At 43.9% G+C, this 15,873-nt stretch overlaps 1 protein-coding gene across 1 annotated transcript in view; it reads right to left on the reverse strand.

The window, feature by feature from the left end:
- LOC107508484 (inhibitor of carbonic anhydrase) overlaps positions 1-15,873 on the reverse strand; it is a 41,805-nt gene that overhangs the window by 10,324 nt on the left and 15,608 nt on the right. Inside the window, exons 3-11 of the mRNA XM_016140325.2 lie at positions 15,737-15,845; positions 14,841-15,017; positions 13,992-14,139; positions 13,097-13,152; positions 10,402-10,580; positions 8,841-9,012; positions 7,825-7,967; positions 5,179-5,269; positions 3,969-4,025 (exon numbers count right to left, since the gene is read on the reverse strand). Coding sequence (XP_015995811.2) covers positions 3,969-4,025; positions 5,179-5,269; positions 7,825-7,967; positions 8,841-9,012; positions 10,402-10,580; positions 13,097-13,152; positions 13,992-14,139; positions 14,841-15,017; positions 15,737-15,845 — 1,132 coding nt within the window. The remainder of the gene's footprint in view (positions 1-3,968; positions 4,026-5,178; positions 5,270-7,824; positions 7,968-8,840; positions 9,013-10,401; positions 10,581-13,096; positions 13,153-13,991; positions 14,140-14,840; positions 15,018-15,736; positions 15,846-15,873) is intronic.

A 15,873-nucleotide genomic window follows, 5' to 3' on the forward strand; every position in this document is an offset into this window, starting at 1 on the left:
GCAACAGAGATACCAAGATGCAATTTCAAGAGCTCCAGGAAGTAAACGTATTCTAAGATGTATTCTATAGCTAATGCAGTCAGCCCCTGCCTGCCACCCTCTCCAAGGAGGGAGAATAGCTTGAACCCCTCACCTCACTCTAGCAGAAGACCCTGAAAATAACTGTCATTATTCGGTGCTGGGCCAGACTGACCACTGCTCCAGATATGTCTACATACATATATTCACAAATATTTACACACACACATACTTTTTCAATCGAAACCTGCTATACATTCTTTTCTGTGTTACTTTCTTCTTTTTCAATGATATATTGTAAACACCCTTTTGATTTAGAAGGAATAGATATAGCTCTCTCATTCTATTTATTGTTTGACTCTTAAGTTAGGCTCCATTGTGTAGAAGTATTGTATTTTATAATCTTCCTACTGGTAGGCATTTCTCCTTATTACAAACCGCCTACCTATGTAAATCTTTGTACATATGAGTATGTAGCTGTTTAAATTTTCTGTTGACTAGAAGTCCAAAAGAAAGAGTCTTAATGACTTTTTTAAGGTTAAATCTCTGATTTTTTAGGTTTACAATAATATTTTCTAATAATGGCAATTTAATCTCTCTTTCTTTCCCTAATATTAAAAAAGAAAAATCTCTTTTTCTTATCTTACTGCACTCACTTCCAGAATAATGCCAGATATCTTTGATAGGAGCAAGCCTTCTTGTCTCATTCTTGATTCTAATGGGAATACCACTGATGTTTCCTTTCTTCCTATCCCAATATTATATACCTGGATTGTACTTATTGAGCAAGGCCTAACATGTAAAAGTGAATTTATAACAAGACTAGAATCATGAATCTTCAGAATTAGAAGATAATGTGGTTCATCACCACCACTTCCAATGCTCCAAACCCCGAACCCTCCCCCAACACACGCACAAACACACACTCTTTCTTACTGTTGTGGTTCAGATCTCTATATATTCGAACCTGGAAAAGTTGGGAGTCAGTATGGCAGGTGGAACACCTACCTCTCCAGTTACTTCCTAAATGGCCTCAGACAAGTCGCTTAGCATCTAGGATCCTAAATTTCTCCTCAATAAGATGGTGACAATGATACCCATCCCAGAGGGTTTCTTAAGGGGATCAGATGTGCTAATATGAGCACATCATGTGTTAGGAATGGGAAGAAGAGGTTACATCGATAGGTGTCCAGCCATGTCACTAGTGGCAGAAGCAGTACCAGAGCCTCTCCTCAGGCCACAGCCAAGCCCTGCATGCCAGACTGTGACCTTCACACCAACCCAGAGCAAACGCTGTTACAGTGCTGTCTTGAGATGTAACTCTTTCTGCACAAATGGCATTATTATCATCCATTATGTGTGGCTTTGGGGTTAACCCCTCTCCATCTCTACTCAGATCTAACCTTCTCCATCACAGTCAGCAACCTTGAATTGTATACTAAGCATCCTTGCTGACCTATATTTGCATATTACTGCAGTTCCATAGAAATTTCAACCCCTCTTGAAGCAGTTAGTTTTTTTTTTTCTGATTTCCTATATTCTACAATCACGATAGATTACATGGTTGAAGAAATGCCAGTCCTTTGGGCTGAGATTAAACACACAATTCATAAAAGACTGCTAGCCATGAAAGCAGAGAGGAGAGAGGGGCAACGTATCCTAGGGCTTCGATCCTGTTGCACACGAAGGGAAGCTGCAGGGCGAGCAGCTTTGTACTCCCGTGGCCTTTGTGGAAGGTAAGTGGTGCAGGGCTCTATGACCCCGTGCTTGGCAGGAAGCAGATGCTGCTTATGCCATGGTGCTCCAAACCTACCCACCTCCCCGAGCTTGCCTATCTCATAAGACATTTCAAACCCACACCCCCTGATTTCAAACTATACGACAAAGCTCTAATAATCAAAATAGTATGGTACTGGCACAAAAACAGACACATATATCAGTAGAGCATAAGAGAGAGCCCAGAAAGAAACCCTCGCTTATACGTTCAATTAATCTATGACAAAGGAAGCAAAAATATACAATGAAGAAATGGTCATCTCTTCAAGAAGTGGTGTTGGGAAAACTGGATATATGCAAAAATATGAAACTGAACCCCTCTCTTATACCATATACAAAAATAAACTCAAAATAATTATAGGCTTAAATATAATATCTGAAACCATAAAACTCCTAGAAGAACACATAGGCAGTAAACTATATGTCATTAGTTTTAGTGATATCTTTTTTGTTATTTCTTTTTTGGTATTTCCCCTCGAGCAAAGGAAATAAGAGTAAAAATAAACAAATAGGACTTCATCAAACTAAAAACTTCTGCAGAGCAAAGGAAACCAACAAAACAAAAAGACAACCTACTGAATGGGAGAATATTTGCAAATGATATAGCTGATAAGGCGTTGCTACCCAAAATATGTAAGAAAATTCATGCAGCTCAATAACAAAAAAATAAACAATCTGATCAAAAAATGAGCCAAGGACATGAAGACACATTTCTCCAAAGAAGACATAAAAATGGCCAACAGACATATGAAAAGATGCTCAACATCACTAATCATCATGGAAATGCAAATAAAAACCATAATGAGATACCACCTCACACCAGTTAGAATGGCTCTTATCAAAAAATCAACAAATAAGTGTGTAATAAAGATGTGGAGAAAAAGGAACATTTGTGTATTGTTGGTAGAATTGTAAATTGGTAAAGCTAATATAGAAAATAGTATGGAGATTCTTCAAAAAGCTAAAAATAGAAATATCATATGACTCAGCAATTCCACTTCTAGGTATTTATCCAAAGAAAATGAAAACATTAGTTCAAAAAGAAATATGCATCCCTATGTTTATTGCAGCATTATTTACAATAGCCAAGATATGGAAGCAACCTGATATCCATCAATAGATGAATGGTAAAAGAATTTGTGATATATAATGGAATATTCCTCAGCAATAAAAAATGAAATATTGCCATCTGTGACCATATGTCTTTGTCTGTCTTATTTCACATAAGTAGAATGTCAGACAAAGAAAAATACATTATTTTGCTTTTATGTGGAATTTTTAAAAATTAAAACAAATAAGCAAAACAAAACAAAAACGAACTCATAGAAACAAAGAACAAACTGATGGTTGCCAGAGGGGAGTGCGGTGGAGTAATGGGTGAAAAAGGCGGAGGAGAATACAGTCAACAATAGTGCAGTAACTTTGCACGGTGACAGATGGTTACTGGATTTAGGGTGGTGAGCAAGTTGTAAGATATGCAAATGTCAAATCACTGTCATACGCCTGAGACTAATATAATATTGTATGCCAACTATACTTTAAATTAAAATTTTTAAATTAGAAACAAGATAAAATACAAAGAGACTTTAAACCCAATGGGCACCTGTTTGCATCACAGGATACCGCATTGGAGTTATTTTCAAATCTAAGGTGCATTGGAGTCAGCTGAGAGCTTATTAAAACTCAGAACAGTAGCCCCATCTTTGGAGTTTGACTCAGTAGGTCTGGGTGAGGCCCAAGAATTTTCATTTCTAACAAGTTCTTGGGTGATGCTGATACAACTGGTCTAGGCACTACACCAGATAAAGAACTACTGCTCTAGCTAATGCCCAAGATTAGGTGCTTCAGAAACAGACACGGACCCTCTCTTCCCATCTACATAACACAAGACAGTGATGCCCACATCCTATAGGATTGCTGAGAAAGAATAAAAGGGAACCATGCAAGCAGGAATCCTTTGTCGACTGTAAAGTACCCTACAAATAGTTATTATTATTACAGCTTCATAACACATTTGCTCCTTAATAAGTAACTATGGTGTCTTCTCCTCCTACTACTACTCCTTCTTCATTATGGTTTTTACAACTCTAGTAATTTTATTTATTTGTAAGGGTTCTTTTTCTCAAAGAATGGGCCTTTCTCTTTGAGCTCCAGTGTTACTGAGTTTGACTCACCTTCCATGAGTGTATTCACACATTTGGACCCAAGCTGCTCATTGCCATCTTTAGGCACTAAGAAGAAAATAAAAACAATTGTGGTACACGGCACTAAATTCTCACATTACTCAATCGAAAGTCATGAGCTTCTCAGTCACAAGAGTTAAGAACAAATGAGGAGAACTAAGCAGTTTCTCAGTGATCATCAACAAGCTAAGATTCTACAGTCTCATTTTACCTCCTCTTCCCCTGATCATTGCCATTTGAACATTAGGCTCCATCCCAGAATCTCCCCAATACTCAGGCAGATGCATAGAACGAAAATGAGGTGCCCTTCAGAAGGGGACACTGAAGGTCTTGACAAAGATCCTTCTGCACTTGCTGTGTGATTCAAGTCATCACAATATCTTTCTTTACTTCAGAGCTGTGGACTGGTAGGCAATCATTATATTATTGCTATGTCAGAGGGGAAAGAACCAGTCCATGGAGTCAGAAATCCCTGATGCAATCTTTATTTTGCTTTGGACACATCATTTAACTTCTCTAAGCCTTAGTTTTTATATCTGTAAAATAGACATACCACTATTCGCTTCACAGAGTTGTTTTGAAGGATAATTTATGGGTTCTCACTCACTGCCTAACAGATGAGATGTTTAATAAATGATATTGGTGAAATCCTCTTTTCCCCAGCTTTATTTTTTCATGTGGATGGATCCCCACTAAAGAACATGACCTTGGGGCCCCATCCTTTAGCTTTCCAGTGCAGCTGGCATGAGTTAATTTTGGATTAGTAAATTTCGCAAAAGGATCTAGAGACATATGACTCAGCCCCTTATTTCTTTATTGAAGACAGTGGGTGGTTTAGAGCTTCTCACCTATGACAAAATGTGTTTTTCTCTGCCCTCAGTCATGGAGTATGCCAACAGACCCATCCTCCCGAATTGGTGGGCAACTCTAACTCAAGGGCAATTTGGCAAGTACTGTGGCCAGCTCTACGCCGTGCCCATATCACTATTTCAGTAATAAAGGTGTTATTTCGATTTTTTTTGGCCTAACTCTTGTGTCTATATCTTAATTGGTTCTGACATGAGGGAAGAGGAATGTTGTCTACTAGCTTCCTATACTCCAGCAATAATTATTATCATCTCAGCAATGAACTAAATTATTTCATCTTTCTAAGTCCATGGTCCAGAAGGAATAAAACAGAGAGACACTTCCCTCCACTTACTGTAGTTCTCTGCCAGGACAGGCACCAGACCACACTTGCCTGCCGTGTAGATAAATCCTCCATCTAAGGTCATGGCATCAGCTTCTCCTTTCTGAAGTTAAGAAATAAATCAATAGCACAATAATGAGGCTGTTATTCTTTCTCACTGACCCTCAGAGGTTTCCGCCTCATTGGCTTCATGTCACATGTCCTTGTGATTAACCAAATCATGGCTCACCCCCAAAGCTCCTGCCACATAAACATGGGTTTAGAAAAATGGACATGCATTTGGCTTGTTGACCCAGGATCAAGAGCCCAATCCAGCTCATGCTCCTTGAACATCTCTGTCTTCTCATGAGACCCATGCTGACTGCTGAACATACTCTCACTATACCTACACTATACCATTGTCACTCAACAATCCACATAGCCAGACTCAAAGACTGCATTAATCTGTTCCTATGGAACATGTTTTCTTCCATATGGTGTAGTTCGATTCTGTTCCCATAACCCCATTAACATTACACTCAGAGCCCTGACACAGCAAAAATTTTCAATAAATAATTTCTCTACTTAAATAATTCATTACAGGCATACCTCAGAGATATTGCATTTTGGTTCCAGACCACTGCATATAAAAGTTATGTTTACACTATACTGTAGACTATTAAGTGTGCAATAGCATATGTCTAAAAAGCGATGCACATACCTTAATAAAAAATACTATATTGCTAAGTAATGCTAACCATCATCTGAGCCTTCAGCAACTCTTAATCTTTTTGCTGATGGAGGATTTGCCTTAAATCTGCAAAAAAACAAAACAAAACAAAACAAAAAACCCAATATCTACAAAGCCTAATAAAGCAAAGCACAATAAAACAAGGTATGCCATAATAATTAACTTATTTTAATCAATGAATTTTTCCAAAAAATTCATACTTACAGTCATAAATAAGGTCATTGATAAACAAACAAACAAAAAAAAAACAGAGACATACACACGCTTTGCCTTTGATCTGTTAACTCCCTCTCTAGAAATCTATTTCTTTTTAAATCTACTATTTAAGACAGCAGCAACTATAGAAGGAAAAACTAACCAAGCTCTTACTCTGTGCCAGGACCTTTTCTAAACACTTTATAGTGATTCCCTCCTGTATTCCTAAAAAACACCAATAAGGTAGGTACTATAATTTCCTCTCTTTTATACAGTAGTAAACTGAAGCAGAGAGAGGTTAAATAATTTGTCTAATAAATAAGAAGCCGCTAAGACTTAAACTTAGATAGTTTAATTCCTTAGCTTCTGCTCATTACCACTATGCCATACAGCCTCCGGGTAGGGCTCCTCCAAAGGACACATCCCATAAAATGGGTGAAAAATCTACCTCATGGAGTTTATCGTGAGGATTGAATGAGTTAATGCAAGTTAAGAGTTCATAAACATGCTTGGCACATAGTAAGTAACTTCAGAAATATTAGCTGACATTAATATTAAAGACAAACTCAGAAATGTTGACAGCTAAAGAACAAAATCTTCACTCTTGTATTATCTATAATAGAAAATAATTTGGAAATATTTCAAATTTAGACATTTAGAAATTGGTTAAATAAAGGCAGAAATACTTGGTAGAATATTATATAGCCATTAAAAATATTTTTTTAAACTTACTGGGTGACATTAATAAAATTATATAGCTTTCAAGTATATAATTCAATAATACATCATATGTATATTGCATGGTGTGTTCACCACCCAAATTTAAATTTCCTTCTGTCACCATATATTTGACCCCCTTCACCCTTATCTACCTCCCCCTAAAAACATTTTAAATGAATATTTCATTATCTAACAAAGTACACCAACTGTACTCAAGAATTTAAGTAATAATAACAATAGCTAATGTTTATTGGCTACTTACTATATGTCTGGACATGTTATGAGCACTTGAATTCATTTCATCTTTATAGATGACAAATTTAGGAGACCGTATAAATTGCAAGATCTTAATCTTATGAGTTGGTCTCAGGGAGGTTTACCAAAATTAGAATCTCCTTTCCTAAGAAAGTCTGTGTGTCTTCTAAGTTTGTCATATTTTCAGTGTTTTACTTATACATTTATTTTTTCTAATCACAAAAGTATTATCTGATCACAGAGAAATGGGAAGTTAATAACACTTTATAACTCAAAAATTATGTGAGTTATGAAGTTGTGAATATTATTTCTTTTTTTTATTTCTCTTCCAGTGCGTAATATTTTTATTGCCAAAAAAAAAAAAAAAATTAAACTTTCAACTAAAGGACTGAAAAAGTTGGTTTGCTTTCACAATCCACAGGGCCCTGACCGCATCCTGGGATGTCACCCCACTTCCCACAGGTCCTAGGCAGGCCACCACTCAGCTCCCCGGTCACTGGAACTAAGCACCAAAGGAATCTGGGCCTTGGGCTGGCTCTTTGTTTCTGCCAGGCCCTGAGTTCAAAGGGCCTGAAAGGTAGGGTGGGGTGGGGTGAGGTGGGGTGGGGTGGGGTGGGGTGGGGCTTTGGAGGGTGGGGGCAGCACACGACAGCCGCATCTCAGCCTTGAAGCTGAGGGGAAGGTGTCCGGGAAGACTCTGCAAAAGCGCCATGTGTCTGGGTGTCCGAGCCCAGCCGTGGCGGCAGGGCCCCGCTTACCGCAATGGCCGCAATGCAGTCCTCGATGGTCTCCTCTGTGGTGCACCGCAAGGCACCACCACTCACGGCACTCCACTCATCGCACTTGGCCCTCTCATGGCGGCCCACTGCGCACCACTGCACCCTCTGGGGGTCTTCCGCACCTAGGAGGGGTGCAGGAGAGTCAGGGATCCAGACAGAGCTTTAAAATGGGCTGGGGGGTGAGTGCTGCTTGCTACAGAGTGGCTGCCCAATGAGGCCCTCGCTGACAGCAGCAGCCTGTGCCCACATCGCCGTTCATTCCTGCCCATCGCCCTCCAGGAAAAATGATGAACTTGGTTCTCAGAAAGAGCAGTGAAGGCAGAACACTCCCCTCTGGTCCCCAGCCATCATCGCCTCCACTGGGGAGGCCTCTCAACAGCAGCCCAGCTCAGAGCCCTCTGGGCTTTTCTCTTACAGGACTTTTCTCCCCCCAGGGCGTGTTCCCCAGCTGGTAGTCATGTGTTCCCTTCTGGGTGGCCCTGCATGCTCTGCCCTCACCTAATATCTTTGCTCACCGCTGTGTGCCCACATCCAGCACAGTGGCTTTTGTAGATGCGCAGTCACTAGTGACTGACTAAATGGAGGAGAAAAAAAGAGAGAAAGAAGGAAGAAATGAACTATCGGGATTGAGAGGAAGGCAAGAGATGGATTAAACCCCTCTAAAATTCTAGTTCTGCTTCTGATGGTGGCAGAGGCTGTGTTCCCACTTCGTTTTAGGATGGGCTGTTTTCCCTGTCGAGACCTGTTGTTGGGTGGGGCGACTCGGGCTAATACAAAGAAGCCAGAACCATCATTACTCCAAGCTGTCTGTAATCTGAAGTTCAGTAAGGCCTTTTTGCTGGTTCAGCAGAAAATCCCTTCATTAACCCAGTGCAGTTGATAGCTCCCTTGGGCTCTGCAGGCCAGTGAAGGTTGGGTGAAGGGAGGTGTGCAGGCCCCGGGACAGCCTCTATGACCCCCACTCTGCCCCACTGCCCTCCCAGGACCTTACACACCTCTCCATAGATGCTGAATGGCAGCAAAATGCTCATATCCCAAGTACAGCTTAGCATCCATCTTAGGCGGGACTCTTAAAAACCCATGGGCCGCATCCATAAACAGCAGGTCCTTCCCATGAGGAGAGCTGAAGAGCTGGAACCCTGCTGACTTGGCTTTCCCAAAATTTTCCTGTTAACAGAATAAAAAGAAACAGTGGAGGCAGGAGGCTGGCACAGAGAGGCAAAGGGAAAACGAACCCGAAACCAGACAAGGAACACAGGAAGGGAGAAAAGCATGACTACCCGAGAGCGAACACAGTAGTCAAGGCCCTCTGAAGTTCCGTGACTCATGGGGCTCTCAAGTCTCTCTCCAGGAAACACTTTACTCAAACCCCAGCGTGTCTGCCTTGTACAGCCTCAGGGAAACTGCCAGGGCTGTCCCCCAGATCTGCACGAAGGGGTTAGAGGTCGCCATGTGCCAGGCAGCTGGCCCTCTCCAGTGCTGTGTTCCCACAGGGCAGTCAGCGAAGGCTGCCTCAGTCCTGGTCGTCTGATTGCCCGAAGCAGCTCTGGTGGTTTTAATCCTGGAGTAGCTGGTGATCTAGACCCTGACATTGAGGCCAGAGGTCAGGAGTCCTGGGCGCCTCTCCCACACTAGGCATGCCACAGAAGGATTTCAGGCGGTCCCTTCTCCCTTTTGGCTTCCAGAAAAACAAAGGGCCCTCTGCATGATTCCCACTGCATGGCCCAAAGCTGTTCCTGACTGTAGCTGACGGCACCACCTACCCGCATGCTCTTTCCAATGTCCGTCTGCTTTTTGCTCTTGCAGTGGCTCTGTGTGAAATGTCCCTGCTGCCTTGTCTGGTAAACCTCCCACACTTCCTTGAAGTGCACTAGCCTATTCCCCAGGGCCCAGGAATCTTCCCAGGTACACCCTGCCTATCAGTCCCTCTATCCTCTGCAAAGTACATAATCCATGTCTTCAAGGTTGTGCCATCCCATTGGTGATCATTTGTATGTGTCCACATTTGTCTGTGAGCAACTCGAGAGCAGGTCTGTGTCTAGTTCATCTCTGAACCCCCAGTGCTGAGCGGAGAGTGCTGACAGGGATGGCACGGGGTGATGAATGAGGGCCGGCTGGGAGAGACTGCTGCCAACTCAGGGCAGAGAGAAGGATGCTCATGGAGAGGTACCTGCCCCTGAGGGAAGTCAGGAGAGTGGGACCACAGCCAATAGGATAATAGGGGAGCACTTCATGGGGAAGGGACATCTGTACTGCATCCTGAGGACCAGTTTAGAGCTGAAAAGAACACAGTGGGGCAATGAGGAACCTCTGCACAGTTTTTTTGGTTGTTGTTGCTAGGCAAAGGGTTTATGGCCTTTGCTGTCTATAACATACACAGGCTAGGTGACTCTCAGTGAAGAGGATGATATGTGGTGGCATTCCTGCTGTGTCCCAAACCCAGAAGGACTTCCAGAGTGGCTATCAGAGAAGGAAAGAAAATACCCCAAATTCAAGCAGAGACACCCCACCCCCCAACCCCTCGCAGCAGGAGGAAAGGGTGGTGGATGGGGGTACCTGGGCCTGGTTGAGGAGCTCCCAGATCAAATCCTCTTTGCCACCCACACTTCGGGCCACAACAGCATGAGAAGGGACCTGGGCCAGGTAGCACTCCTCATATTTGTCCACCGGCTTCCGGGTGTTGTCCAGGCAGAGCAGCTCATACTGGTCCCTGTCAGCCTGGTGGGCCAGGTTCTCTAGGGGAGAAAAGCCCAGAGGAGCTGGCTGACTGCAGGCAGAGCCATCGCCTGTGGTCCCCCTTCCTCGCTGAATCACAGACTATTTGACCTTGTTGAAATAACTTTCTAAGCCAGGATGGAACTGCTCCTGCCCAGGATGCCACATCAACAAACTGAAACTTAGATAACTTCCATGTCCCTATAAATGCTCTGCTTGACCAGAAACGCTAATATGAAAGGTGACAGCAAATGTTTGCTGAGCACTCACAGCACACCAAAGACTGTGCTGAAGTTTCTCTGTGCTCTGTCATTTAATCCTCATAAAAGCTGGAGGAGGCCAGTCGTGTGATTATCCTATTCTAGAGAGGCAGAAACAGGCTTAGAGAGTTGAGGTAGCTTGTCAAACTCTCCGCTAATCTAAGCCTGACACATCACCATGCTGGGACGACCCAGGTCCCCCACTGTGCAACACTCCTGTGAAGGTAGAGGTGGCTGGAAAAAGGTGTTGGAAGCGTTGAGGGATGGACAGAGGCCTTGGGGCCCAGTCAGGGCATTTTTATAGGTACAAAGAAGGGCCAGAAAACTTTGTAAGAAAAACAAGCTCTTCAGTTGCCTTTGTCTTGCTATTTTAAGGTGTTCTTGGTTGAACTGTGTCCCCCCCAAGATTTGTATGTTGAAGTCCTATAACCTTGTTTGGCAATAGGCATTGCAGATGTAATTAGTTAAGATGAGGTCTTACTGGATTGGGGTGGCCATGGATGACTGGTACCCGGTATGACTGGTGTCCTTATTAAAAGAGGAAACTTGAATACAGACAGACATGCACATGGAAAGAATGCCACATGAAAAGAAAGACAGAGATTGGGGTGACGCAACTACAAGCCAAGGATCACCAAAGATTGCCAGCAAACCGCCAGGAGCTAGGAGGCAGACATGAAACAGATTCTCCCTCACAGCCTTCAGAAGGAACAAACCCTGCCAATGTCTTGACCTTGAAATTTAGCCTCCAAAACTCTATGAGGCAAAATTAAACAACAATAAATTTCTGTTGCTAAAGACACCCAGATTGTGGGACGTTGATATGGTAGTCCTAGCTAACTTATAGGTCTTTGGGGTTGATAAAATCTCATATTGAAAGAGAAGGAGCACAATAGAGTTCTCTTGTGAATGGTTACAATTTTAGTTAAGTATGTCATGGAGAAAATACATTTAAAATCTTTATATTAAAAGCAAAAATTAAAATGATTTAGTTGTTAGAATTAAATTAAAAGAATCAATATGATCTAATAGTTTCGAAAATCGCTTTTCCACCTCAGTCACTCAAGGGCCCAGGGGTGGTAGCAGCAAACTACCAACACTCATTTTCACCCCTAAAGCCCAGTGGGTTGTCGCTCATAAACTTCTACTTAAAAGGTAATAAAGGAACTTGAATAACAGTGGACAAGTGACTTTCAGCAAAGATAAATCAGCATGTTCTGGGACAAGCTGTTGTTTCCAGAAAGTGAGGTTATTTTCAAATGCTGCAGGGTGAGTGTTAGGAAATGCCTCCCACTTACATAACTGTGGTAACTGGAGCAACCAAAGTAAATAACAGTGACAGTTATTTGGAACAACCCAATCCTAGCAGAGGAAACCCATAGATGACCCCACTAAGTAAAATTACTGATAATAGGACATGCATCAATTGCCAAGACGCTAACAACCCCGGTCAATGTGTGGAATGAGGGGACAGTGAATTGTGAAGGGCCTAACGAGAGAACCGCACACATGAAACTCCCATTGCGTGTTAAAGAAAGAAGTAGGTTACGAGGAACTAAAGCCCATGTATAAGGTAAGGACTTCAAATTTTCCTTGAGGTAGCAAACATTGCTTTCTTTAAATGAACCTAGTATAGTATAGTGAATATACATTTGGTTTAAACATCTCAAGTGATACAAGTGTGTTTTGTATTTGATAGAAATTTAATTGGTTATAAAACCCCAAATCTATAACCTCAAATTGTCTGAAAAAGTATTTCATTTGTTTGTTTCTGATAATTACCCAAAACTTCAGAAAGGTTTTTTTTTTTTTTATGTAGGAATAAAGAAGAAATACATTTTGTCCATGGTAATAATGCTTTTGCAATGGATTTAATTGAATGTATGCTAATAAATTCTGAACTCATTATGATAATTTGTGTGTTTGCTTAAGGTATTTGAAGCATTTAGGACCCATTTATAACAAAGCATTCGGGAGAATATGATTAAATTTGAAATTGATATTTCAGTGACTAAAAGAATTTGATTTTTAAAACTCACTTTGTTTGGTTGTCAAGTAATGTTTAAATGTTCAGAAAATGTGTTTCATAGATTTATAGACCGAACAAATTGAGCCCTAAACAAGGTACAAATAACAAATGTTTATATATGAAAACTCCTCCATTTCATTAAAGATCTTGTCATTACTCATCTCTGGATATAAAGAAACTTTCAGGCAAAAACCAGTTCCCATAGCCAGTTGTGGCCCAGGTGATTCTTCCTCCATCCAGCACTTACCTAACACTGTCATATGACTCACGAAGCCCACTTCCCCAACATCCTCCTGCAGACACCTGAGGAACAGGACAGCTGTAGTCAGGTGACTCTCCAAGAAAAGGCCTTGCCCCTCCCCTGTGCAGCCCCCCTCAGGTTCTGCCCCTGCCACAGGCCCACAGGGCTTTGCCCACGATTACCCAGGCCTCTATCTGCCCTCACAGAGGCAATGGCCCTGACGGAGGGGCATCTGAACCCCTACAGCTGAACCCGGGTCTGAAGGAAGCAGAAACCCTGCAGCTACATCTCAGGTAACTCTGGGGAGTAATGGTGCAAAAGCGGGATCCCCGGCTTCATCTTCAGAGGCAGTCAAAAGAAACTTTATTTTTTGGTAAATAAAAGTTTAAAGGCTTTTACATGGAGGATAAAAACTCTAGATGGCCTTGGGCGTCTAGTCAGTTTAGCTCTGGTTTTGAGCAGTAGCCATTTCTCTTACTGAGCATGAGGTATGGAGAGGTGTCTTCAGGGCATAGAGGAGGGTGGGAAAAGCAAACAAATGTGCCTGACACAGAGAGAGGCTCAGGTCAATAAAAGCAAGCTGGAAAGTCCTGAACTTTAAGCCAGCTGGGAGCCCAAGCCTGTGCCTGTGGATCCCAAAGTCCCAGAGAAGGGTCTGGCCCTTCTGTCCTCCAGGAGGGCTTGGGAGGGTAACATAGGCAGACCAGGGTCTGGGAAGACAAGAGAGGCTTCCACACAGAAGATAACTGCTCAGGATGGTTCCGAGGGTAGGCCACAGGAGGACGCAGGGCCCTGGGTCTCACACTGTGCTGTGGGGGGTCTGTGGCAGGCTCCGTTGACTCCCTGGACCTTAGTTTCTCCATCTTTAGAGTGAGGGGGAGGAGCAGGAAGTCACACTCACCTGAAGGCACCAGAGTAGCCATAGTACGGTTCGTGGTTGGAGCAGGCGCACTTGTCTGTCCCTTTCCCCGCACACAGTTGACACAGTTTGGGGAAGGCTGTCCGGTCCGCACAGGGGACACAGCTGGCCACGAAGAAGTCGGACGCTGCTGCTCAACACAGATATATGGGACATGAGGCACGAGCCCCTCCGGCCAGAGCCCATTATGGCTTCCAGTCCGAGCTCGCGAGTGAACAGAGAGCGACCAGATCAAAACCAGCATACCAGTCCCAGCTTGGCCTGATGTGTGTGCACTCTTCGAGATCAAGGGTTTCTAAAAATAAACCAATTGACCCGTTTTCCCACCCCCTCTCCAAAACCAGGCCTATGCCTGCCACCAACAAAAACCTGTCTCAGGTTGCTGTCAGCTCCCCTCCCCGCCTTGTCACACTGGAGCAGCTCAGAGACAGGTCTCCCTTGCAAGCCATGCCTGGGAAATGGGACAGCTGCCTGAACAGGTACGCGGCCAGCAGATGGCTACCAGAGGAAGCGCCAGAAGAGAGGAAAGCACCCAGGAAGTGGACAATAGGGCCCAGCAATCTTGGCCCTGCCTGGAGCCCTCTGTCAGGCCAGATGCCCTTCCCCTTACTCCTCAGGACAGCCACTGATGGGGTGTTGGGAGCTCAAAGAGGAGACTCAGCTGACACCTCCCAAAGGCTGCTGGTGCCCCAGGCCAAACCAGTCTAAAGCTGGTTAACCTCCCACCTCCACCCAAGGGTCATCACACATGGTCATGTCTGTGTGACCCCAGTGTGGCTTCTGTGGGCATATAAAGAAGGGGACATCTCCATGAACTTCTTGCCTGCTTACCTTTCTGAAGATTTTCCTGTGGGTCGGGCAATTCCCAATAAAGTACACCCATGGGGATGTTCCATCCAGCGGACCAGCCAAGGCCTGTGTGGCAGGACTTCTTCCCTCGGAGCTGGTTCAGCTGGAAGCCGCTGCCCTTCTTCACCACGGCCACAGCATAATAGCTGGTTTGTGGCTCTGCAAAGGGACAATATGAAGGAAGACCCTCAACCTGGGCCACAGGGAAACAGTGCCCGACACTACTGGGCTCCTGACTAGAGAAGGGGAACCCAAAAGACACATGTATGTTGGGTTGGGATCAGAATAACTTTCCCAGGCATGCAGGGGAAGAAAGACCACAGACGGGACATTTGTAAGAACCCTCCAGGCAGCCCTACAAGTACCCCAAATGCTTCTTCCTACCCTACACCGGCAGGGTGTCTGCCTATACCAACCCACCAGAGCCCGCCAGGAGACTGGAGTTATGGCAAAAAGGCCACATCCCTGACCCCAAGTATTTCCTGTTCCCTGACACAGGTCAGGGATAGTCAGGTTGCTGTCAGAAGAGATACAAGGCTGCTGGGGTTCTGAGTATATGCTCCAGTGTGGTCTCTCCTCTGTCTGTGGACCTGTGGCTCTCGGAAGACTTCTCTGTGCAGTCCTAAACTCTAGTGGTTCGGGTTGGCCTGCACACAGCCCGCTCTGTTTCTCCAGAGAGCACATTTCCTGGCCCAGAAGGTCATTGTCAGGAGCACCAGTCCTTCAGTTGTGCCTATGGGGGCCTGTAGGACCCTTCATTCCCCACTTACATTCCAATGGAGAACGTTCATTACCCACCTGAAGAAGACAAGACTCAACATCTACCAGGAGAGAAGAAGGACCACAAACTCTCTCCTGGGCCCAGAGGGAGAACTTACTTTCTTTGGATCCATAGAACTCTGCCACTACTGGCTTCAGGCTGTAGGGAGCCAGGCCAGCCTCATACACCAAACCTGCATCCAGTGTCACAGCATCAGCTTCATTTGCCTGAAAGGGAACAGGCCAGACACCAATG

Source organism: Rousettus aegyptiacus, unplaced genomic scaffold (genome assembly GCF_014176215.1).
Source record: "Rousettus aegyptiacus isolate mRouAeg1 unplaced genomic scaffold, mRouAeg1.p scaffold_m13_p_4, whole genome shotgun sequence".
Classification (NCBI taxonomy): Eukaryota; Metazoa; Chordata; class Mammalia; order Chiroptera; family Pteropodidae; genus Rousettus; species Rousettus aegyptiacus.